The sequence below is a fragment of the Protopterus annectens genome, chromosome 2.part1 (genome assembly GCF_019279795.1).
Source record: "Protopterus annectens isolate FY-2018-M chromosome 2.part1, PAN1.0, whole genome shotgun sequence".
In the NCBI taxonomy this organism is placed as follows: Eukaryota; Metazoa; Chordata; order Ceratodontiformes; family Protopteridae; genus Protopterus; species Protopterus annectens.
The window spans coordinates 1,343,353,506-1,343,380,458 of record NC_056729.1 but is presented as its reverse complement, the minus strand read 5'-3'; the positions used below and the strand labels follow the sequence as shown (position 1 = coordinate 1,343,380,458).

Below are 26,953 nucleotides of genomic sequence, written 5' to 3'. Positions count from 1 at the left end.
TGTAATGGACAAAATTAGGTTCGTTACCTAAGGTGTTCCATAAATCCTGGTTCCCCTGTAATATATCCCAGTTGTTTCTAATAATATTTCTTATAACCTCTGAATCCACCGACATAGCTAACTTAAATGCTTTATATAAACGTTCAACAATATGTTCTAGCTTTAAAAAGTTTTTATTCTCAGTTATTAAAAGAGTTCCACAGAATCCAAGGGCTGGAAATTATAAAGCTAAGCTAGAAACAATTGAACCAGATGGCAAATGAAATTGCATTCTTACAAGAGTCCAGGTTTAAACGAAAATGTAAATATCAAGTGTTTTTAATGTTTGTCAGTTTATTGGCCCCATGATTAGTTGAAATATACAATTTTCGTGTTCATGAATGGTGCTTCATGGATGTTTTCTAAAGTGTTTTTGATTCTACTAACAAAACAGGGCCTGGACAAGCGGGTGCCAGGTAACTGTAGGCCCATCTTGCTTATTAATGTAAATGCGAAGATCCTAGTCACTATTTTGGGAAAGTGATTTCAGCTATATTTGTTGCAGGTAATTTCACAGAACCAGAGACAATTTGTCAAAGGAAGGTCGACAGAATGTAACCAGTGGGTGCTGTGGGTGTTAGTGAAATGGAAACTGTAACCAAAGGTATTTATGTGGATAATGATATTATACCTACAGAATGGATTTTCTAGAAGGTTTGTAGATGACTATATGCTTGCTACTTTTAGGCTGGATCTTATTTTGCCAAAGGTGGTTGACAGCTTTGATCAGCTTAAACTGGTTTCAGGGTCAGAATGTAATTGGAACAAAATGTACCAAATTATATTAGGTCTAGGATACAATTTGTATAATAAGCAGATTATAACTAGGAGACCTAGGGCTAAATATTATACGTCTATGTGTAGGAGAATCTGTTAGGTTGATGATTCATGAAAATTATGAGGTGCTATATAATAAAGTGCCTTCTTTGTTACAGTAATAATACTCTAAGGATTCTTCAATGGTTGGGAGGATTAACTTAACAAAAATGATAATTTTCCAGAGCATTTTATATTTTAGCTAGCACCTACCTTACTTTGTTAAGTCTAATTCCTGGTTCTTGTACAGGTTTGTGTGATAAATTTGTTTGGAATGTTAGAGGGAATAGAATAGCCAAGTGTAGACTAAGGTGACAGCCGAGATGGGGAGGATGGGAGATGACAGCTGTAAGTCTGCATGCCGTGGCAGTGGGCAACAGCTATGTTTTTTTTTCACATGACCCCACTAGGCAGGATGTGGATTATAATTTGAAAGGGGGTGATGTTCAGGGTAATGAGATTTAGATAAGTTTTTTCATGTGGTCTCACTGCATTGACAACTGGCTCACAGATAGGATGCAGATAATCAAAATAGGAGCGGTTACCATTGGAGTCCCCCAAGGATTCTGTGCTGGGACCTCTCTTGTTTGGTACCTACTTTTCTGAAGTAAAAGCCAATACCAGCGGGCACTGCCTGACTACATCTGCAAATGACTTCAACTAGGAGCAGTCACTGAATCCCCAAATGACATAGCCATCCTGCAGAAAGGTTTGTCTCAAATAAATAACTGCTACCAATCGTGGACTGAAAGTATATGCTAAAAAATGCATTATTACATCCTTTGGTAAGTAATCTATTCCAGGGAACTACCACATTGACATTACGCTCCTAAGAGTTGACCCACTTGTTCAGGATTTGAGAACTTATGTGGACAGTGATCTAACTTTTAACCAACATGTGTCCTTTATTATAAGAAAGTCCATCTATGTTGCACAGCTTATAAACAAATAGATTGCGTGTAGATTTAGTATGTGCACAGCTTATAAACAAATGGATTGCGTATAGATTTAGGGATGTCATTGTCCGTCTTCACTCAGCCCTCATTAGGCCAGTCATCGAATATAATTCCCCCTTTGGCATGTATCTGTACAAAAACATGCAACAACTGCAAGATACCTTACTAAAAGGATACAAGGCATAAACAACATGTCCTATATGGACCAAATGAAGGTGTTGTCACTATACATGGTATCTTACAGACTGCTAAGAGGTGACCTGCGTCTGGCATGCAAGACATTTTTCAACCCATTACAGATAGATTTACTGCACATAAGCAAGTTAAATTGAATCAGACATACTCAGTCTAAGAATCTAAACCTCCTCTGCAACATCAACAGAATGGTTTGGAGACACGGGTATATCTTACAGAGGATATTACTGCTGGAAAAAAAATCCCCATCCGCATTAAACAAAGTTCATCCTTGTCCATATTCAAGCACACCTTAGATCTACAGATGAGAAACAGAAAATACATCTCAGGATGGCCCCCATACTATTAATGGACAGAGGCAGCTCCTAAATGCTTTATCCTATGCATGGGTGCTCTGAATTATCTATGGTATGATCACAGTTATTCTCATTAGGGGTAATATATAGTTATTGATCATGATATGGGTAAGGACAGTCTGTAACCAAATTGGATAGATTATTTTTAGCACAAAATGGGAAACTGGCTAGGCTAAAACTAGCCTGCAAGGGTAGCTAGCCTAGTATTTATCCATGAATGTATGAACCTATGGTGAAAGGGTGCTGTCCAGGATAATGAAATTTTGATAACTTTCTTCATGTGGTGATAAGGTCAAGAGAATCCATCTTTGGTATTTTTAAAATGGAAATGTGGAATAATGACAGGGTGGTAATTCAAGGACTTCCCATTTTTGGAAAATGGTGTAGTAAAGGCGTAGGAAAAAAAATGAAACATTTTTTTTTTGTTTTCCCCTGCTGAGGCAGGATATGACTTTGTGAAGTGGGAACATTTTAAGAATAGCTTTGAAATCTCTGGGAGGGCCTAGAAGCAGTCTGAACAGTTAAAATTGGTGATTAGACAACATTTAATTAAGGAAGAATGGCTGGGTGTTGTTAGAGTTAGCAGTATGGCTGCTAATGCTTCCAACGGCAGTAATGGAAGGACTCCCCCAAGGTTAAGTTGATCTGAAGTGTGTTATACAGGTTGTTAATTAAAAAAATGTGGGTCAACTGTGGATGGATTAAGGATGACATGGAAAGACAAGGAAGGTGTTGATTTTTCCACTGATGATTGGAGGGACTGCATACAGTTAAGCACTGCTCTAAAGTTTCTGCCAGGATTGGGAATCATCCTATCAGGTTGATCCACAGATGGTTTAGAATGCTGGCATATTTGAGTGATGTGACTGCTAAAGAGGAAGTCAGTTGTTGGAGATACAGTGAATTGCAGGTTGGGTTTATCCATACATTTTGGGATTGTAGAAGCATCAGTGAATGTTGGGAGGATTGTACTGGAGAATGGGAAAACATCTTTGGAAAGAAGACCATACGGACATGGCAGTTTTGCTTGATAGGGAAAAGTGGCAAAGAACTGGGTAGGAGGCATTTTGAGAAAGTAATATTGCAGGTATTATGAAGATGGGTTAGAAGTAAGGTTATGAAGGCATGGGAAGGTAGTATGGATTGGAGGTCAGGAATGATAAGGAAAAATAATATAAGGGCCTGCCATAGGGTGTTAAGTGCACAGGAACATAGGCTAAATAAAATGTGAATATATCGGGAGTGGTCCAAAGTCAAGGACTATTATTGTTTTATAATCCTTTGCCTATAGGAAGGTGCATATGAATGAAAAATGTTGTCTCTAAGCCCTTAATGGCTGGTTTATTCTGGGGCTACAAGTATTTAAGATTAGAGGTAAACTATTGTGCATAGGTTTTTAATTGTGGTGTGACCACACTTTCAATGATTGTAATAGGTTCATAGGTTGGTACTAGGCTATCGGCCCTAGGGTCTATACAAGCCTAGCCATAACAATTCCCTGGATATTTCTTCCCACAATATTTACTTCCCTGGACCCTGTCTAGCAGGGCGACTGACATGATTTCCAGGGAGAACTTCCTATCTCCCATCCAGTCATCAAGGTTCCTTTTGAAGAGGGCCAAGGAGGCACTCTGCTTGACATGTATGGGCAGTCTATTCCAGATGATGGGGAGTCTCCGGGTCAGGAACCTATCCCTCCAGCGTGTTTTGTTCATTGTGATGACAAGGTTAAATTCCTGGAGCGTGTGGCTCTGAGGGATTGGAATTTCATTAAGTGGAGCATATCAAACAGCTCAGGGATTGACATGGCCTTGTATTTTAAGGAGAGATTATCTCTGAGTAGACGATATGCCACAGACTATAGCTGGAGTTTTTTAGATGGTCAGCATATGGTATTTGCTTTAGGCCTGACTTGTCACTTGTTTGGAGTTGGATTTGGAGTCGGCTACTTTTACAGTCTAGGTTCTGTCAGTAAGCCAGTTGGCAACCCATCAAGTGATATAGGGATTTATGCCCAGCTTAGTAAGTTTATCTATGATTCCAGAGTGGGGGATGGTTTTGAAGGCTTTGCCGAGGTCCAGATAGGCTAAATAAACAGCCTTTGCCGGTCTTCAACCAAGGACCCTGTACACTGTAGTGACAGTAGTTAACCACTAAGCCATCACAGCAGTTTTGTTTTTTATACAGCTCCTATTTTATTTATTATGATTTATTTATTATGATTTGTATTAAGCATGGAATTTTGGATGTAATTCAATTTTTCATTAAAAAAAAAATAAAAAGCATAAAAAACAGATGTAGGCAGACAAACTCCCTTTTATTTACTTGCATATTCCATGAGAAATCCACAACATGGTTCATGTGGCATCGACTGACACACACGGGGATTAGTTGTTAATAAGGGTTCATATGTAAGCCGAACAGATTATCGTGTCCATGTCTTGCTGAGTATGACTTTGGGATGGCTGGACATTTCATTTGTCTGTTGTTTCTGAAGAATTGGTTAGCATCATTTATAATACTTATCACTTTCTGCCTGTGGTGTTTTAAGGAAGTATACTGAACACCTTCTTGTTTGTCCATTTCTTCTTGTTTTGGTTGGTAAATTTTAGTAATGTTTACTCTTTGGCAGTCTTGTGCAAACAATGAACATGTATCAGGAGCATTATATGTTGTTCATATACTATCACAGCACTACCTTACTACAAACTAAAGTAGCATCAGTCACATAACTATTCAATGACTACACAGTCAAATCCTTGGAATTTTGAGTATATGGCACTGATAATTTGGCAATGACAATAATTATTTAAAGAACAGCATGTGACTGTGCAGCCTTAAATATAAAGTCCGTAAACACCAATGGTTCATGTAGTGCCTAAACTGTCACTGGGATCTATACACTTAATCAAATTCCATAAAAACACAGTAAAACACCATCCAAATAGGTATTCAAAAACAAATCTAAATGCAGCCATGAAGAAAGTAAAATGTGCAGTGTTTTTATATAGTGAAAACCGAGTGACTGTTCCGAAAAAGGATATATGAGCATTTGTATGCCATTACTAAAGGGAATAAAAATAACTATTTATGTACACATGCCTTAATATGTGGCAACTTCACAAAGGTTCTTTTTTGTATCATAGAAACTGTGCCAGTAGACGCCAGGTCAGGCTCTTGGGAAACTAGATTAGAAATGAGAGAACTGTTATGACAATTAAAACTAGATGCCTTGAGTGATAATGGATTTAATGAATACATTTCTATCGCCCCAGTGTTAAAGTGCAGACCTGTTCAACTTTAATTGCACATAACTTCCATTTTATCCATTTTTAGTATTTATTCTATTGAAATACTCTTTAATATATCACATTCCAAATATTATTTTGTTATAAGGGTTTTTACACCGTATTGTGGATACCAAGATTATTTAATTAACTGTGATGGTTTTAGTCATTATATGTTTGCTTAATGTTTTTCTAATGCACTTGTCTTTATTTCACTTAATTGACTTAGTTTTAATTAATTAATTTGATGTCAAGCATGTGAATTTGTATTTGAGTATTTAAATGAGAGTAGTGTTTTAATTAAATGGTTCTAATGATATCCTGAACATAGAGGAGGAAAGCACTTAACCGTTTCATTGTCTTGTTATTTTGAATAAATTCACTTCATGTTTTACTTCCATCGTGGCTGCATTTGGATTTATTTTAAACATTTATTCAGATGGTGTTTTGCTGTGTTTTTATGGAATTGCTTTAAATGTTTAATTCCCAGTGACAGTTTCGGCAGTACATGAGATGCCGGTAATAATTATTTAAATGTTGTCTCTTGATATAAAATATTGTTTTCGGAGAAGTTCATAGGTTCATAGGTTCATACTAGGCTATCTGCCCTGGGGCAATTATAAGCCTAGCCCGATTCTGTATGGCGTATGCCACCCCTTGATTTGAGTATACTGTGCCCTTTTTAAGGTTTAGTTTACTGTGCCTCTGTCTAATAGTGACATGGGAGTAATCCCTGGGACAAACCTACGATCCCCCATCCACCTATCGAGATTCTTCTGAAGAGATTCAGTGAGGTGCTCTGCCTCACATGAACTGGAATTCTATTCCAGAGTGAAGGGAGCCTCTGGGTTATGAACCTGTCCCTCCAGCAAGTTCTATTTATTTCTGTGCTGAGGTTTAAGTCCCTCGAGCGTGTGGCTCTAAGGGATTTAGATTTACTGAGGTGGAGCATGTCCATTAATTCTGGATTTGACATAGCTTTGTATGTCAGGCATAGATCGCCTCGAAGTAGGCGGTATGCAACTGAGTAGAGCTGGAGTTTTTTTAACCAAGTAGCATATGGCATCTGTTTGAGACCCTTGATCCTCTTGGTGAGATACATTTGGGGACTTTCTAATTGCTGCAGGTGTCAGGTAAGGTACATCCCAAAAGGGGCATTGTATTCCATGATGGGCCTGTTGAGGGATGAATAAAGTGGCACGATTACCTCTCTTGATCTAGATGTGAAACCCTTCGTGATGAGGTGGGCTATGTAGAAGGTCTTTCTAACCACTTTGGCAATGTGGTTTTCAAAGGAGAGATTGCTATCAACTTGGTTCCCCAGGTCCCTAATAACTTTCTCTGTACTTAATGGGTTTCCACCTATGTGGTAATTTGTGGGCACATTGTTTTTGCCAAAGGGTATGACTATACATTTTTTGGCATTTAGCTTTAAACCATGGTGCTGGCACCAGTTATCTGTCTCTGTGAGACCTTTTTGAAGGATGTTTGTGTCAGCTGGAGAGTCGATTATGGTGCCCAGTTTGCAGTCATCTGCGAACTTGGTGAGCCATAGTCCTCCCACGTTTGCCTGTACCTCGGAAAAGTATATACCGAACAAGAGTGGTCCCAGGACAGAGCCCTGTGGGACGCCACTTGTGACTGATTTTGAGTCTGACATGACTCCAGCAACTCTCACTCTGTGGGTTCTGTCTTTGAGCCAGTTTGCGACCCATCTTGTGACATAGGGGTTTATATTTAAGCTGGATAGCTTATCTATGATGCCCAAGTGGGGTATTGTGTCAAATGCCTTTGCAAGGTCCAGATAAGTTGTGTGGACTATCTTCCCTTCATCTATGGCTTTGGTGACTGTTTCGAAAAAGTCAACCAGGTTCAAAAGGCAGGATCTACCCTTGACAAAGCCGAACTAGGTAGGATCTAGTGTCTGTAGGTCCCCAATGTCTTTGTTTATGAGCTCCATGATGATCCTCTCCATAGCCTTGCAGACTAAGCTAGTCAGGCTTATGGGGCAATAGTTTCCAGGGTCCGTAGAGGCTCCACCTTTGTAGAGTGGGACCACTGTTGCTGTACGCCATTCTGTGGGCACATATCCTGTAGTGAGGCTGAGATTGTATACCTGTTTTATTTGAGGGATTAGTTCCTCTTGGAGTTCACGTAGGACGCAACCTGAGATGCCATCTGGTCCCATGGAAGCAGTGATTTTTGCTTTGGAGAGGGCAGCCTTCACCTGAGCATCAGAGATGTTTGGTAGGCAGCCCTCTGCCGGGATAGATACTTGCTCTTTTGGGGGGGAGGGGGTAGAGAAGTTTGCACTGAACCTGTCTGCCAGGATATTGGTGATGTCTGTGGGTTCAGTGTATTTTTTGTCGTTTAGAATAAACTCAGAACAAGTCTGGAAGTTGCATCCCAGGTTCCTAACATAACCGAAAAAAGCCTTATGATTGTCTTTGGTGTCCTGTGCAATTTTTCTCTCAAAGCTGGCCTTGGAGGATTTTATGAGGGATCGTAAATTTTTGCTAGTACTGATCAGAGATGCCTTCCCTATTAGGGATTTTGCTCTATCATGTAGTAGCTTCCTCCTTCTATTGTACAGTTTATTTATGGCAGGGGTCCACCAGACTGGACGCCTGCCTTTGGATGATTGGGTCTTGGTTTTGTTTGGGATAGCATGATCCATGCATTCCTGGAGATGTCCGTAGAATGCATTTATATAGGATTCTGCAGTTTGGGCCGTAGTTTCCACTGGCCCTGGGGCCTTGAAGGATTCCACTTCGGTTTTGAGAAGTGAGAATTTCGCTTTTGAGAAGTTTTTCACTGTGGTTTTCTGGGCTGGGGTGGGGTTGGGATATGGACATCCAGTGAAATTAATTTATGGTCTGATCTTACCAATGAGGGATATACTTCTGGTGTGGAGCATAGAATCCCCATGTTGGTAATGATCAGGTCTAGTATGTTGTCCCCTCTTGTGGGAGTGGTGACTAGTTGTTCCATAGCATTTGAGTTTATAATTTCCAGGAACTTTGGGCTAAGGTGCTGGGGCTTGAATAGTGCTCCCAGACAATGTTTGGGTAGTTGAAGTCACCCAGTATAATGGTGTTCGGAGAGATCTTCATGTTCTCCAATGTTTTCAGGAAAGCCGAGTGAGATTCCTGACTTTGAGAGGGTGGTCTGTAGGATGCTATAAACTGAAAAGCAGTTTTGCCCACTGTTAGTTGCAAATGGATGGTCTCCGATACTTCGTGCAATGCCACTAACCTGGAGGTGTGGATATCCTTGATAAATATGGAAACTCCCCCTCCTTTTGTGGTTCGGTCCAGGTTTTGTGGCCGAAAAGCATGATATGAGGTATAGCCTGGTAGTGCTGGGGTGCTCTCTGGAGCCTTGAACCAGGTTTCTGTCACTGCACAGATATCAGTGTTCTCCATACTGAGGAGAGCTTCGAGTGCGTGCATCTTGAGGTTAAGACTTCTGGCGTTAAGCAGCATTACCCTTAGTTTCTTGTTCCTTGTGTTGCCTCTGGGGGTGGGTTTGACTTTTGAGCCTTGTCTAAAAAAGGCACTATGGGGGTGGCAAGAGCCTTTGCCAATATCCAAAAGCCCAGTGGTGACAGGTGCAAGCTGTCCCTAGCGAAGCAACGTGGCTTGTCGAGCATGTCATCCCAGGCTGACAGACACTGGATCCCCTTTGAATGACACCAAAATTTTAGCCAGTTGTTAAAATCTATCATTTTGTCTTTGTACTGTGGCATCATTCTAGGTGAGGGTAAGATGCTGCTCAAGGTCAGGGTCATACCAGCCTGGGCTACATGATCAGAGAGCTCCCCTATGTCTCTTTTCATGTAGTCCAGGGAGGTACATCTCAGGTCATTCACACCAGCATGTACAATGACTGAGTCATATTTGTATTTGCTTTGGAGTGACCTGAGTGCTTGCGTTATGTGGCGGATCCTAGCACCCAACAGGCAGCTCACTGTGACCTTCTCTTTATTCAGCCTGGTTAGCGGGACATCAGTGTGTGTGACAATAGAGTCACCTATTACAAGAATATCAGGTGTGTTATTCAGCCTTAAGGGCTGCGGCTGCTTGGCACACTGACTTTGTGGGCTATGTGTTGTGCATGTTTTGTTTTGAGGTAGCGTTTGCTTGGATGTCTGTTTTGGAGGTCTCTGTTGCTTAGGTAGATTTTTATTTAGAGCCTCCGAGTATGTTTTTGTGTATTTATGTGTTTGGTTCGCTGATGTGGTGGGACTATGTGATACTGGAATTGTGTTGTGTGAGGTTACCTTCTCCTCCTGACTGGTTACACCAGTTTTGAGATGAGAGAGCTCAGCCTCCAGTTTGGCTAAATAGTTGCATCTCTCACATATATTTGAACCTGTTTGGAGGAGGAGAGGGTTGTCCGTGTACATTAGACAGTTGTAACATTGCCTCAAACTTCCCAGATTCACCAGCTGGACTGGAGAGGAAACCATTGACTGACCTTTGGACATGCTAGAGTAATATAGGGAAACTGAATTTAAGACGGACCAATAGAGGACAGGGTAATCGTAGAGAGTATAAGAGTAAGTAGTGCTTATGGTTTAATAGTGCTAACTTGTCGGATTACTTAATTGGACCAGTGAAGGGCCTTAGAATGAGAATATGGTGTTTAAATTGAGAGATAGAGCAGTTCTAAGGGAAAAAGTGAAGAGCAGAGTTTGTGGAGCCAGGAATAGTTTAAACCCAATTAGGCGGCGCTGCCCGCTGATGCGCTATGCACAAAAACGCGCATAACCACGCAAAAGAGGGTTTTTAAGTTTCTGTCATTTTTTTTTGATCTGCAATTTCCCTGGAATTGATAAGTATAGAAGGGGCGTGAAGGGGAAAGGCCCTATGTGTGGGCATTGCATTCTGCTTGAAACTTCTGTTGATATGTGTATGTTTTATGTTTGTTATGGGTGGGTATTACTTGATTACTGTTTACTTTTGGTACCCCTTTTGATAGCCCATGCTGTTGATGTACTGGGCATTAATCACAATGAGTTGATGGTTTTGATGAAAGTGGATTGAGTTTTCCTAGATGTCCATATATCCCTTAGCATCTACTATGTCTGCACAATAAACTTGGAGAGGCTGAACAACTTCAGTGAAAGAGAGAAAGGCAGAAAGAGAGAGAGAGAAAGAGAGACAGAGAGAGATGCACTTATTATAGCCTTATGGCAGCATTGCGCATATCTGTTATCAAAAAGAAATATGCACTGCACCCCAAATTATAACCAAAATGTCACCAGAGCCTAACAAAGGAGTTCAGAGCACAAGCACTGAAATCAAAACAACTTTTTAAAATATTCAATCAAAACGAATGGCCAAGATAAAAAAACAGTGAATATACAAAAAGGTTAAGCACTTTCATCCAAATTATATATATTACTGGACTTCATCAGAGCAAATCATGATCATGAGCATACTGTGTTTAAACAAATTGTAATAATTGTATATTAAGTACTAAAAATAAGAACAAATGTCACAACAGAAAAACTTATTTTTAGGTCTTAATATAAAATATAGTATAAAAAAGGAAGCTGTAAGTACCTAAGCCCAGTATGAACATGGTCTTTATTTTTCAGACGAAATCCAATAATATATACAATTTATTCAGAAGAAATCCAATAATAAATACAGTTTTGACAAAAGTGGTTAACTTTTTTGTATAGTCACTATTTTTATATTGTTTTTTTTTTTTTTTATTAAATATTTTAAAACATCCTTTTGTGCCTAGTTCTAGTATTCTAAACTCCATTTTAATGCACATATCTGCTATAAGACGAGAGGGACAGGCAGGAGATTTCCATTAATGTGCCGGTCCATGCTTTTATGGATGAATGGGCTACATTCTGTAATTCAAAATATAAGTCAGTGCACTTTCATAAATATTGACATCACCCATATATTGGCTGCCTCATTAAACATTACTGGTATGCTATGACATGTGTAGATAAAATGGAGTAGTCTGAGTAAATATTTGTTATATTTACTTTTATAAAATTTCACAGACAGTGCTATTACACCCTCAAAGTTTTTTTACATGTTCTTCTGCATTAATTTAGTATTCAGATGTTAGTTATCTTCTTTTAAAAGTAACAACTCTTTTCTTTCTCTCCAGAGGACAAGCTGAATGAACGGGTTGCTTATCACAGACTAGCTGCTGTCCATCAGAACTTGGGTCAGTGCGAGCTTGCAGAACATTTCTATCTTAAAACATTATCCCTGTGTTCGTCACCTCTGCAATTTGATGAAGAAGCACTTTATTATGTTAATGTCTACATAAATTTGGGTGATATAGTATTTTATGAACTGAAGGTAAGTAAACAAATATTTTTGCATTCCTCTGCATGAAAAGTGTCCTATGACAGATTCCATTTTAGTGTCTTGTGATAATTAGCAAAATTAAGTGTTCACTTAGACAAATCTGGGTGAAAAAACAAGTCATTTTCTCTCTGTAGCTAAAATATAACTGTATTTTAGAATAATACATTGCAGTGACTTTTTAAATGTATGCATTGAGAGTTCATATAATGTTGCAAATTATTTGGAGGCTACTACAAGTGCTTATGTGCTGTTAGCTCATGACACACTTGCTCACAGCCATTTGGCTGGAAAGGTAAGTGCTGTAACTCCCACTGGTTCAATCGTACATAACTATTTAGCCCTCCCAAAACATGACCCTATTAAACTGTGTAGCCCTGTCACAGCCCTAAATCTAACAGTAAAATCCCAAACCAGTTTCTAACACAATTATTCTCCTTCCCTAAAACCTAAAATCAATAGTCACTCCCTAACCCTAAACTCCAACCACTCTTCCTAAACCTGAATTTCAAGATTGCTCTAAACTCCATTCCCGCTTCCTAAACCTAAAACTCTCTTCCTGTTCTCTAACCCTAAAACTATCTTCTGACTCTCTAACCCTACAAATCCCCATCCTGCTTCCTAACCCTGAAATCCCCATCCTAATCCCTCCCTTCCTGTGGCTGCTGCACTTAGCTCACTTGGACTCAAATAATGTGTTCAGATAAGGTGTGACAGTGCTTATCCGAACTCATATTTGGGTTTGAGCACAAGTGGCGGACTGTGCGAGCTACAAAATGCTTGAGTCCATCACTTCAAGGCAGCAGTCTTCAAGCAATTGGCACTTCAGTGCTTGAAGTAAAACCTGTTATTTGCAGGTTTTGCATTGTCTAGAAATTGCTATGTTAAGTTCACTAGAAGTACCTTACAAAGGTGTTAAATAAAATGTTCTTGCTAGATAACTTTTAATCTTCTTTAGTATCAATCTCTCCAATATTATTATTTATTTACTCCTTAAAGAAGTTAACTGGCCCATTACCTTCTCATAGGTTTCTTTTAAAATGTTTGAATTTCAACTAACATTAATTGAGCTAACCAGACTGGTAGACATATGCAGAAATTCGCCTTTATTACCTGAAAAAAAATATTCATAGAAGACTAAAGTGAGGGAGTGAGGAATGGACAGGATAAAATAGAGACAGAGAGAGAGAGAGAGATCATTAGACTGCAAAGCTACATTTACAAAAATGGATAATTACTCATAATTTTTTTTTCATGTACATTGTTACGAAAATGTTTTTTTTTTTGTTCACCCCATGTCTATTCAAGATTTTCCTGCTTAATGTTTCATGATTTGCTTTATGAACTGACAGGTCTACTTACAGTTTTGTTCAATAAATTGCTGAAAGAGGGTGCTGTGCTAGAGGGCTGGATTCTGAATTTTTATTTCAGCAAAATGCTCAACCCAATCAAAGAGAGGGTCAGGTGGAAGAGACTATACACTAACTGTGGGAGATAGATGGCAAATGGGGTGTCAGGCACTATGTAATAGGTAAGGGGCAGAATAAGCATATTAAAATGTTTTTTAAATTAAGAGGTACTCTGAGAATGAGAAGAAATCTAAAAATTAACACAGCGAGCTGTGATAAATTGTCCAGTAAATGGCAGGTTTAATGAAGGAAAGTGTTTGGTGATTTGTCCAGGGCATTGTGCTCAACTTGGGTGATGTTTCTGGTTATTGAAATGAAAATGTGTTTGGATATTTTGATAAATGGGGTACTGAACCATCAGTAAGAATATGAGCTGGTAGTGAGAAAGGCAAACCAAATGTTAAGAAGTAATATTGTGGTGATTGTAGAGTTAAGGAGCCTGTTATGTTATTGTACAGAGCACGAGCAAAGTCACAGCTGGGGTACTGTATCCATTTCCAGAAGCCATTTATGGAGCTAGGGAACAGGTTGAGGAGACCCTGGAGAGGTGGAGATATGCTCTAGAGAGGAGAAGAATGAAGGTCAGCAAGAATAAGACAGAATATATGTGTGTGAATGAGAGGGAGGATAGAGGAATGGTGAGGATGCAGGGAGTAGAACTGGCAAAGGTGGATGAGTTTAAGTACTTGGATCAACAGTTCTGAGTAGTGGTGAGTGTGGAAGAGAAGTAATGAAGATAGTGTAGGCAGGGTGGAGTGGGTGGACAAGGGTGTCAGGAGTGATTTGTGACAGACAGGTATCAGTCAGAGTGAAAGGGAAGTTCTGCAAGATGGTAGTGAGACCAGCTATGTTATATGGGGGAGATGATGGCACTGACGAAAAGACAGGAGTCACAGCTGGAGGTAGCAGAGTTAAAGATGCTAAGATTTGCATTGGGTGTGATGAGGATGCACAGGATTAGAAATTAGTATATTAGAAGATCAACTCAGGTTGGATGGTTTGGAGACAAAGCCAGAGAGGTGAGATTGCATTGGTTCGGACATGTGCTGAGAAGAGATGCTGGGCGTATTGGGAGATGTATTTTAAGGATGGAGCTGCCAGGTAAGAGGAAAAGAGAAGGCCTAAGATACAGTTTATGGATGTGGTGATAGAGGACATGGAGGTGGCTGGTGTGACAGAGCAAGATGCAGAGGACAGGAAGAAATGAAAACAGATAATCCACTATGGCAACCCCTAATGGGAGCAGCTGAAAGAAAAAGAAGATTTATGGAGCTTGATATTAAATGAGTGGAAGGATTTCCAGGATATACATTCCGAATGATTAAGGTATTAGATGAAAGATGATTTATGGGTAGGGTGAATAGTCTGGGGTTTTTGTCACCTATATCTATGTCTGAAAGAGGATGATATGGTATAAATGTATAAAACAGTAAGACAGCTAATGTGAGTAAATACAGTCAATAAGTGAAAAGAGAAGTGTGGACAGAGAACACAGATTTCAGACTGAAGGCACACATTTAAAGCTGCACATGCAATTGCAGTTTTACTGTGAGAGGGGTGGATGATAACTAACACTGATTTCCTGAGTTCTAAAATCAGAGTGAAGCATAAGAAAGATTTAGGTAACCTGACAGACAGATATGGGTGTGGGCAGCTGCATGACCCAGTCAAATTTGACTTTGAGTTGTTCTTGAAGTCCTGAGGGCGGAATGGCAGTCTTTGGTGTAGCGTGTACCCAAGAATTCATGTATGATTCCCTAAAATATCCCAAAACAACAGGAAAGTTGTTGTATCTGAAAAATGTAAAACTAAATTGTTAGCTTACATAGACATGCCAGTGTGACAGTGTCTGAAGTTACATTATTTTCATTATCTTTAAGGGCTCGGCATATCATTTCTGTTGAAAGTGGGAAATGCAACAGACGGATGTATAAAAAGTTACACACAGCTCAACACTCAATTTAGCTCAGACATTTTGCCCTTGCCAGTACAGTTATTTTGGGAACAGCATATCTTGAGTAACTAAAAAAGTAATTTATAGAAAGCTGTATAGAGTTTTACTGCATTTGGGAAGTTGTATGCAAGAACTAAATGTATGCTTCTCTTTAAAACTGATCTTATGTGTTAAGCAACAATATCATTGTGCAAACAACCATAGTAAAAGGACAAAACGGCTGAGCCAGTTTCAGTGACGGCTTTGTGTAAGTTCTTAAAGATGGAATGTTAATTGTGAGTACAGTGTGTAAGTCTCCAAGTATAATTCCTTGAAGCTGAACGTGAGATCTATCAAAGCCTGATTGAGATATTGTCTCCTATACAAATGAATACACATATATTTCCTTTGTCAGACTATGTTGCAGTATGTTTGGTTGTTGTGAGTAACATATTGATTTCAGGATGGAGAATTTAATGACAGTAGTTGTCCAGAACATTTTGCTATATGAAAAACAAAACTTATATAAATTTCTCCAGAAAATCGACATTTTTTTGTAACTAGAAATGTACCACCATCAATAATCCTTGTACCGACAATTTGAAAATGGACCAGACAACTTTAGTGTTGGGTTATGTGTAAGTCTTGGAGAACATGTCTTTGGTAAAGTATGCAATAATCCTTCTATATTTCTCCAAAACATTCATGAAGAACTACCAAAGGATGATTTGAGATATTGCTTTCTGTATGTAGATTCTAAATTCTGATTTACACCGGGAAGTTAGTGTAGGACTATATAAAGTTATATTTTTGTGTTACTTTTTCTTCTCTGCTTAACAATCATCAGCTATTTTCTGATACAGTGGTACATTTATTCTTCTGTAACAGAGGGAGCTGATCAGATGACACCATCAACACATACATCAAGGTTTTTATCATATGACATCATCATCTAGACAGCCATCAAGGTTTTTATTTCTATCACCCTAAACCTCTCCCCAGTGACTGATATGCATTCTCACTCATGTAAGTCTTCCTCTGTGAATGTGCACTTTCCTAACCGTGCTTCATGAAGGCTACTACATAGACATGACTTGAAAGAGCCATGTGCATGTCCCCAAGCCATATGTTATACTTCTTGTCTAGTAACTTGTCTAGTAAATGCCAGCAGTGGTGAGCTGGTTTACCTACCACCCCCCAGGATAGGCAAGGCAATGTCAGACCCTCACTCTCAACCTCCCCTGCCTGGCCCCACCAGCGGCCACGCTACTACTTGATCTCAGAAAATCAGGGATGTAGTCAGGCCTTTATGCTCTGTATCATGGAGCCAAGATAAGTTACTTATTTATTTTCTTGTGTTTTTGTTTGTTTGTTAGTTTTCTTACTTACTTGCCTACACATGTCTATTTGGGATTGTGACTTCCTTTCAGAGGATATCCAGGTAAAAAATCTTTAAGATAGTGTAACAATGGTAAGAATATACTTTTTGATTAAAAAATACTTTCAAATCAGTTTGATAACTACATACTGTAAATGCAGTATTGCATAGCCACTTACATCATATGCCATATCTGATGCAACCATGATATTCATTGAAACCATTTCAGTGATGGGTGAATGACACTTCTTTTCAAGCTGCAATGCAATACGAGTGCAGAACATATCTGCATGCAATTGACATTGTGTAAAATGTAAACATCACTTGCATTTCTTAATATTGGCATTGTAATATAGGAAAGATGTCACAAACAAATATCCCCATAAAGACAAAGGAAAAAATTATCCAGTCAGCTTCAGTTTGAAGTTGCATTTAAGGTGTTATGAAAAAAAAAACTTGATGTGTAACATGGCTACATCCAGTTAAGAAAGAAGGCATGCAGGAAAAAGGGAAACATAGAAAAGACAGAGAAAGCTGTTGTTTGTTCTTCTTTCAGCTTTTCCCGGTTAGGGGTCACCACAGAAGAACTCCGGTCTGCTAATGATTGGCAGTAGATTTTCTACGGGTACCGAGGTGCCAGCTCGACACTCAACCTTCAACGGAGGCACACCCATTCTACGCATGTCTTTCGAACGCCACTCGAGCACAGGGAGGACATGCAGACTCCACACAGAAGGCACTCCAGCTGAGAATCGAATGGGAGAACCTCTTGCTGTGAGGCAATGCTACAACTGCACCACCGCGTCTTAAAGCTAAGAAGGAATATTGGTTGGTTAACAAAGATGCTAAGAGAGCTGTCAACAAACAAGGCATCAGTGAAACTGTAATGACTTCTAGAGTGACTGAATGGATGGCACAGAGAAGCCCTATCAGGTTGCAATACAATGAAAAAGTATAGAAGACAGTCAACTGACACCATTGCTAAGAGATGCCAGCAGCAAATCTGCTCACCATTTAAGAGGATTAACAGCAAATGGATGAAGCAGTTCAAACAAATTCTGAATTAAAACTCCACAGAAAGTGTACTGTTATATCCAGAGCCTACCATGAAGTTGCACAAAGTGCACTAAGGAAATTAAGTCAGGGAAAATGCCAGGCTCACACAAAGCAGAGGCATTAGGAGAGAAATGACTCCTCAAGGTACCCATCATAGTGTGGAGAGAGAAAGGTATAGTTTAGATGAATGGAGACTAATCATTCTAGTGACAATGTGCAAGAACAAAGTGAGTATTCATAGGCAGTACAGAAGTTTCAAGCCTATCACATTGTATGCAATTATTGGAGATTCAAAAATAAACATACAGATGACTACTTTGAGTTCAGGCCAGGGTACAGCATAGCTTATTGATGTTTGTAGTTAGACAGATAGTGTAGAAGAAGATGGAGATTAGCAAAGAGTACTCCTGTACATTGTCATACAGAGAGAGACAGACAGACAGAAGGCATATGACAACGTCCCAAGAAAGCTGACTTGGACAGTAATTTAATGAATCAGAGTGCAGGAAGACTGGTAGAATCTGAGCGGGTTATGTAGAAGTACAAACAGCATTCAGATGAACGGAGGGGGGGGGGGTCTCATTTGAAAGGATGTGCATTAGGGTACCGCTCAGAACCCACTCCTGTTCATATAGATGACAGTCTTCAGCAAAGAGTTAAGTGAGGACAGATTAACAAAGCTGCTCTTACAGATGATGTGACACTACAACCAGACTCCAAACAGGAACTTCTACAGCTTAAAGGGACTGGAATGCAAAACTGAAGGCACATTGTATGAAATGGAGTACTGATAATACAGAAGTCTTGGCAACAAACGGAGGAATCAGAAGTAGAAGAAGCTGAAAATTTAGATAGAAGGAAATAGTGGAATAGATTAACAGATGCATGTATCTGTGAGGTGTGGTAGAGGAGAAGTGAAATCTGAATATGAAAGTCAAAGCTAGACTCAGAGGTGCTACAGCCAATTGGCACAAAGCATCAGGAGTACTGTGAAGAATTCCAAAGAAGCTGGAAAGTAAGATGTACAAAACATTGGTGTGTACATTGTTTCTGCATTGCAAAGAAACCTGGGCAGTGAAGACAGAGCAGCTGAAGAAGTATGCAGTGCTGGAAATGAACTGTTAAGATGAGGTAGTAGGATGAACACACTGGTATAGATGAATACATGAGACATCAGAGCAGAAGCCATAGTCGCTCCAGCTGCAGAGAAGGTCACTGAGAAGAAAACTAGAGTTACCTTTCATAGTAGATGTCCTTGAATTCACTACTTCAGTATTCTTAACATATGGGGATTCCTTACCATGGAAGCCCGATGTCCGGCCTGTTTACCAAAAAATTCTGTTGCTTTAAAGATATGCTGAACATCACCCAAATGCTCTTTGTGGGCATAAAGGTGACATTCAGGAGGCCTACCATAGTCAGAACTGATTGCCCCAGTAGGAACATCAGTCAGAGGACCCCAAGAGGTAATCTGTACATTCAGGAAGGCTAAGGACTAGGGGGAAGGAGGGAGGGAGTGAATACTGCAGCAGTAAAGCCAAGGGCATCTACCATTATGGTAAGATTTTATACAACTATAGTATGTCTTTACATTCACTGCTGCAGTATTCTTAACATATGGCAGAGCACCAAACCTCAAGAGGAAACTAGGGAGGGGTGAAGGGGCAGGAGTCTCCTAAAAAGCCATGAAGAACAGCACTAGAAAAATCAGCCCTAGCTCTAGAGATACAGTACCATCCAACTTGTAGTGCTTGGTAAAGGTATGCACAGAAGTCCAGGTAGCTGCTTCAAGAATAGAATTAGTATCTAAGTCCTTGAAAAAAGCACAAGAAGAAGCCACAGCTCTAGAAGAATGAATCTTGACTGAAGAGGGAAGGCTCTTGCCATGAAAAGTGTAACAAAAAGAAATAGTCTCAGAAATCCAAAAAGAAATAGGTTACTTGGATACAGTAAGTCCCAAAGATCTAGGATGCGAAGAAACAAATTGATCAGATTTACTAATAGCCTTAGTGTTAACCAAATAAACCTTGAGTTGCATATGTGCATCCAAAGTATGCATCACCGTCTCACTGTCAGTTTGCAGAGAGGGGAAAAAAGTAGGTAGATTAATAGACAAAATAAGTGATAGTCCATTAACCACCTTAGGCATAAAAGAAGGGTAAGTGTGCAAGGACACTTTGTCATCATGAAAGATCAAAAAAAGTAGGACAAGCCATAAGGGTCTGTAACGCAGAGGTAAGAGCTAACAAAAGAACAGTCTTCCAGGAATAATGTTGCAAGGAGTTGAAGCAGCAGACTCAAAAGCAGCCTGAGTCAACGTTTCAAAACAAAATTAATATCCCAGGGAGGAGGAACAGGCTTCCTGGGAGGTCTAACATTACGGATGCCTTTAAGAAATCATTTCATCTCAAATATAGAAGTTATAGGGGGAGAAAAAGGCAGACAAGCAGAGATAATTGGGTCTTAATAGAAGAATAGGCCAAACCAGCATTGAGCAATTCACACAGACAAGAGAGAACCAAAGGGACATCCATAGTAAGTGGGTCCAGGTTATGACAGAGACACCAAATAGAACATCTCTTCCGTTTGGATAAGTAGGATTTCCTAGTGGTAGGTTTCATGGCTTCTTGCAGGCCGTACAGCACATCCTCAGAAAAAAGGTGTCTATGAGGAATCAAAATCCTATCACCCACAATGTCAGTTGAAGCGTGAACTGGTGGGGATGGATGAGAGATCCCTTATCTTGTGAGAATAGATCTTCCCTATGAAGTAACTTGTGATGATTGCCCTGGTTAAATACAGAAAAAGAGGGAACCAGTGCAGTCATGGCCAAAAGGAAGTCACCAACAAGATTTTGAAGCACCCTGTTGAATTTTGAAAAGGACTTTCGGAATGAGATGAAGGGGAGAGAAATCATAAGGAAACATCCCCTTCCAATTTAATGAAAGTGCATCCACCTTCCATATTAGAGGACCTGTGACTCTGGCAGAAAACAGAGGAAGTTGTCTGTTCAGACGGGAGACAAAAAGATGCACTTGAGGAGTACCCCATTGGTAGATAATGTGCAGAAACACATCCCTGTGAAGCATCCATTTGTGGGACTGAGTTAAGGACATGCTCAGAGTGTCTGCCACAGTGTTCTGACTGGAAGGGATATAAACTGCCTGAAGAGTTGATACTTGACAGCAAGATCCCATACCAGAAGTGCCAACCAGCAAAGAAGATAAGATCTCGTTCCTTCCTGTTTGATAATATAGCATATCACTGTGGTATTATCTGTGAACACCTTAAGAGACCCTAGAGAGAAAAGAGGATGAAAGGCTTGAAGAGACAGAAGAAGAGCTCTTGTCTCTTTAACACTGATGTCCTCCTTCTGCTGACAAGGCAATGCCACCCCCTGAACTTTTAGGGAACCAAATGTCTTCCCCCATCCCATGTCTGAAGCTTCTGTGAACAATTCCTGAGAGGGAAGAAGGGAATGAAAAGGGATCCCTGGATTCAGAGACAACTGCTGTAGCCACCATTGAAGCTCTTGTCTGATACAAGGAAGAAGAGGAACAACAGAGTCTAGAGGATGTGCATATTGAAGCCACACTGACTTCAGAAACCACTGAAACTTAATCATGTGGTTTGGCCAGATGGAGGATCAGAATGGTGGATGCCATGAAACTCAGAGCTCTCAGAAACTCCCTGGTGGCAATGGAAACCAGAGGAAAAAGAGTGTGAAAGAAAGAAATGACAGTTAAAGCCTTTGGAGGGGCAAGGAAGCCACATCGGTGCCATCTGAATCCTGCAACCCACAATAATATGATCTTGAGAAGGTGCCAGAGAAGGCATTTTGAAATTTATTGTGAACCCCAGACTCTGAAGAAGGGAAAGGGCAAAATTAAGATTTTGCAAAAGGGTCTCTGGAGAGGATGCCTGAATCAACAGGTCATCCAAGTAAGGAAATATTTGGATCTCTTGAAGCCTGCAAAAAGCAATCACAGGAGCAAGGCATTTGGTGAACACCCTTTGGGCAGTAGAAAGGCCAAAGGGCAAAGCAGAAAACTGAAAATGTCAGAAAGAAAATGAAATCCTGAAAAGAGGATGGATCAGAATATGGAGGTATCCTTGAGATCCAGAAACATCATATAGGCCTGAGGAAGCAAGATAGCGAACAGAATCTGAAGGAACAACATCTGAAAGGAAGGCACATTTCAAAAAGTATTTAGATAAGAGAGGTCTAAAATAGGTCTCCAACTGCCCTATTTCCTGGATTCTAGAAACAGTCTGGAGTAGAACACTTCCCCTTTGGGACACAGGCACCTCTTGAATAGTACCTGGAGTTAAGAGATTTTGAAGAACCTCTCAGAAAAAAGGGAAGTTGCCCCTGAGAAGGCTGAGTAATGCCTGTAAAAGGACAGGATTTCCATACCATGAAGTACCCCTGATGAATGATTGACAGAACCTAAGAATCCTGAGTGATCTGAAGCCAAACAAGAAGAGAAAGAGAAAGGCAAAGAGAAAGACAAATGTGACTGGGAAGGGACGGATAGTCATACAGCACCTGGTTTGTCTCGAAAGGAAGGCTTCAGAATCCCTGAAAACTGAGGAGCCTTAGCAGGAGAAGCCCATTTGCAACTCTTCTTACCTTTAGTAGAAGGGCAGGATTGCCTAAGAACATAGACAGGCTTAGCTGGGTAGTTTCTCAGAAATTTAGACACAGGAGAAACAAACACATGTTTAAGCTCCTGTAAGGCTTTACCCTTATCCTGAAGGGACTTAAACCAGCAGCAGCTTCCCCAAACAAAAGCTTAGAATCCAGAGGAGCATCCATCAGCTTAGCCTTAATATCATCAGGTAGAGGTTGAAGGCTAAGCCAAGAATACTTCCTCATCACCGAACCAAAACAGCTGCCTTAGAAGGGGCATCTGCCTCATCATAACTAAATTTAATAGAATAATGAATGATTTGAAAGGAAGTCCCCTAGCAAGGAAGGAACAGAAGTTTTACCCTCAGAGTCTAGAAAATCAGAAATCAGTTGACAGGTCTGAGAAGGAAGAGCCAATACATACTTAGACATATGGGTCTGATAATTAATAGCCCTAAAAGCTAGGGTAGCAGACGTGTAAACCTTCTTATGCAGCATTTCCATAGCTCTGCTGTCCTTGTCAGAAGGCAGCAACTTAGGTGAAGGAAGTAATTGAGCTGGCTTATCAGAGGCTACAGACACTACAGAGGGAACAGCGGCAAGACATTTATATAAAAAACAACAATCCTGAGACAGCTATAAAACCTGTCAGATAATTGGTAGCAGGGGCAGAGAATCAGTTGTATGAGATGCATTGGAAAAAGCATCCAGCAAAGCAACCAGAACAGGAGGAATAGCTGCAGGCTTGATTCCAAATGCAGCAACTCATAGTAGCTCTTATGGATATCAGAAACCTGAGCACAATCTCACTTAAAAAAATCCATCATCCTATAGAGTGTGTCCCCAAAGGAAATTTCCTGAAAAGGAACATCAGGACTAATAGATTTCTCCTCCTCCCACCCATAGTCCAAAGGAGAAGGAATTTGAGTAGAATAAGTCAGGGATTCACCAACAGAATCTGACTTATCCTCAGAAAAGTCCTGTTCTCTAAGCCTTTTAAGAGGAGTAGAGGACCAAGGCGGGGCAGGAACCAAACCCCCCTGAGGATGTTTTAAGGAAATGAAAGCAGTAAATAGCCCCTGAGTAAAGGCCTGCCAATCACTTTGTGGATCCCTAGGAGCAGAAGAAATATGTTTAAGTTTTTGTTTCTTTTCTAAGGGAATGACCCCTCCAAAAACTGACAAGGCTCAGACCCAGAACAACAGTCAGGAACTGTAGTAGGAACTTCTTCCCCAACTAAAAACAGAGGAACTCCCCAAGCCCCTTGGAAAAAATCAACCATAGTTTCCACTGAATGTCTGAGATGGATGCCTGCAAAGCCTCTTTGGTCTTGCTGCCAGCCGGATCCTCACTGGCCTCCAACATGCTCTCAGCAGAGAAATATGACAACACAGCTGTGTGAGCATCCAGGTTTGTAACAACCTCAGAAGAAGCACCTGGCAGAGGCTGGACAGCAGTATATCCCAGTCATACCTTTTTCACCTTCTTATTCCCTAATGGTTGACTCTCGGGGAGGGAGATTCCTTCCATTTTTTAGTAAGAAGCTTAAGATGCTGGTTCAAAAGATACAAGGAAAGGGAAGAAAGTCTACTGTGACGGGTTTTCAGGAAGAGTGCTTGACAAATTCAACAAGATGTATGGTCATGAGAAGCTTCCAGACAAAAAAAAGGCACTTATCGTGGCAGTCTTTATGGGGAATCTGTCTCCCACACTAGCATTGACCCCTCCTGGATGACATTAATTCGAAGGAGCACAAAACAAGCAAAGAAAAAAAAAACCAATGAGACACTTATCTACAACTGCAAAGAAGTCAGTAAACAGGTGCATGTAGTCACTGGAGAAGGAAAATGCATCCAACTGGTAGAAAAATGGACACAGGTAAACAGACCAACAGTGGAAATGTACATTTGGACAAGCAGCAAGGAAGTTCTGAGTATGGTAGGCCTGAATATCACCTTTATGCCCTACGTTACATAAGGTGCATTTTTGTGATGTTTGTAAGCAACAGGAGTCTTTGGTAGACTGGCCGATATGTATGAGTTTGACAAGTTCCTTTATACTCACTTTCTAACAGGTGTGGGTATATGGCTCATTTTCAGCAATGAGGAATGCATATATATATATCTATGGGTCTAACTGAAAACACCAAAAGTTCTAAACGCTGATGACGAGAACACCGACACTGGAAGATCGACAACAGAGAAGGCCGACAGTTGAAAATCCTGACGCTGAGAACACTAACATGTTGACATGTTAAGGTAAGTGTGCGATAGGGACAGACATTAGGGTCAGGGTATGGGTAAGGTAAGTGTGTGATAGTGACGGATGTTAGGATGAGGTGCGGGTCGGATAAGTGTGCGATAGTGATGAACTTTAGGTTTAGGGGCAGGTTAAGTGAGTTAGGGTGTGGGTAAGTTAAGTGTGCGATAGTGACGGACTTGAGGGTTAGGGGCAAATTAAGTGAGTTTGGGTTAGGGTGCGGGTATGGTAAGTGTGTGCTAGTGACAGAGTTAAGGGTTAGGGGCGGATTAAGTGAGTTAGGGTTAGGGTGCAGGTAAGGTAAGTGTGCGATAGTGATGGACCTTAGAGTTAGGGTTTGGGTTAAAGTTAGTGCATAGATAGTTGTGTATGTAAGGTTTAGTGTAGGTTTGTAAGGTTTTTGGTGTGCTTGTGTTGTGTGTGTGTTTTTCGGGAAAGGTATTTGTTTTGTTGATTGTCGGGAATGTGGTTTGTCAGGCGTGTGAAGTTTCGTGTTTTTGAACTTTCTTTTTTTTCGGTTTTGTCGTGTCGTTTATTTCGTTGTTGGTGTTTTGGCATGACAGTGTTATCAGGTAGACCCATATGTATACATGTATACATATATATATATATATATATATATGTATATATATATATATATATATATATATATATATATATATATATATATATATATATATACACACACTGTATAGCATTTATTCTTACAGACAAGCTATTAAATATCATAATCATTTATTCACAGCATTAAACTATAATTTTGATTTTCAAAACATGAGGTCTGCTGTCATTTTTAAAGTTTTCAAACTACACCATTCTGAGAATTCCTATCTAACAACCACACATTGACAACATTGCATTTTATTCTAAGTCTATGCTTATAATGTATAATACATTGTTGTATTTTTACATTGCATTGAACTGGGTAATTTGGAGTAATTATATTTTTTCCTAATACTTCATGATGTATCTGTAGAAAAACAATGTTTATTTGTCTGTTTTTAATGAGAACTGTGGTTAGTATAGTCTTGGAAGAGTCATGCTCAGTAAATCTATATATCTCACTTTGACCAAATGACGGTAGTTATATAACCCCCATCAAACTAAAGCTTTATTTAGAGAATCCCTTTGACAGAGTTTGATTACAACAGAATGCAACAAACTACTAATTTGTAAAACATAATACTGTGCAGCAGTCAGTAACTGTGACAGATGAAATAAGACCTTCAATCATCAGACTAAGCATTTTGTTTTGTCTATAATCTAAAACAGAACAAACATTAGTTTGAGAATTTTACTGTGCATTTATTAGGCAGCATATTTTACTCATGGAATGTTTTTAGTTTCTTTTCTGGGCAGTGGTAGTGAAAAGCATAGGAGAGACTAAAATGTTATTATAAGGACTGCAAAGCTGAGCAATGTTAGGAACTAATTTTGATTTCCTAACATTGTTCTGTTTTTATTTCAGGACCCATTTGATGCTGCAGGATATTATCACCTAGCCTTGGCTGCTGCAATGGATTTGAACAACAAAAAAGCTCAATTAAAGATTTGCACAAAACTTGCTACTATTTATCATAACTTCTTGATGGATCGAAGCTTGTCCTTATTTTATTATCAGAAAGCTAGAACATTTGCAACAGAGTTAAATATCCGAAGAATCAATCTTGCACCGGATCGATATTATCAAATTCAAAACACAGCAAACACATATTTTAAAAACTGTACTTAATGTAGTGTATTGTAAGTAGGTGATACACAGATATGGACCTAATATGCGACAAGGTATAGTCTTTACAAGATACCCGACTTGCAAATCTACTGTTAATATGTCTCTTTTCTTAGAAGAGCTTGTAATGCATTTTGCAACAAATGTTTTGGATAATTGCATCAACTGCTAGAACTATATTCCAAGACCATTATTCATTTTTATTTCAGAAATAACATTTGAATACTGCACGTGCAGTAATGTGCAAGTTTTTTTTAATAGGCATATTGAATAAACAGTTATGGAAAATTAAAAGAATAGTGGATCACATTTAATTCTAATGAATGCCTGAGGATAAACCTCTGACATCAATAGAATAGCAATCATCACTGAGCTTGAACCAATGTTTTTGTATTTTTATGAGTGGGTCACATCAGAAAAGGAGAGAAAGCATCTGCATACTTCCTAATCCTCACTTTGACTTAAAACTATACTACATGTAGGGAATGTCATGTATTCCTACCACCTCTATCATTTGAAGATATTCTAAAACATTGATTTCCTCAGCTCAGGTTCTTGCTATA

The 26,953-nt window shown here is 39.7% G+C and overlaps 1 protein-coding gene across 2 annotated transcripts in view; it reads left to right on the top strand.

The window, feature by feature from the left end:
• Positions 1 to 26,689, top strand: part of SH3TC1 (SH3 domain and tetratricopeptide repeats 1) — a 773,464-nt gene extending 746,775 nt beyond the window's left edge. For both annotated transcript variants that reach the window (XM_044062806.1, XM_044062804.1), the window contains 2 exons: positions 11,791 to 11,987; positions 26,130 to 26,689. In XM_044062806.1, coding sequence (XP_043918741.1) covers positions 11,791 to 11,987; positions 26,130 to 26,393 — 461 coding nt within the window. In that variant the 3' untranslated portion in view covers positions 26,394 to 26,689. The remainder of the gene's footprint in view (positions 1 to 11,790; positions 11,988 to 26,129) is intronic.
• The last annotated feature ends 264 nt before the right edge of the window (positions 26,690 to 26,953 follow it).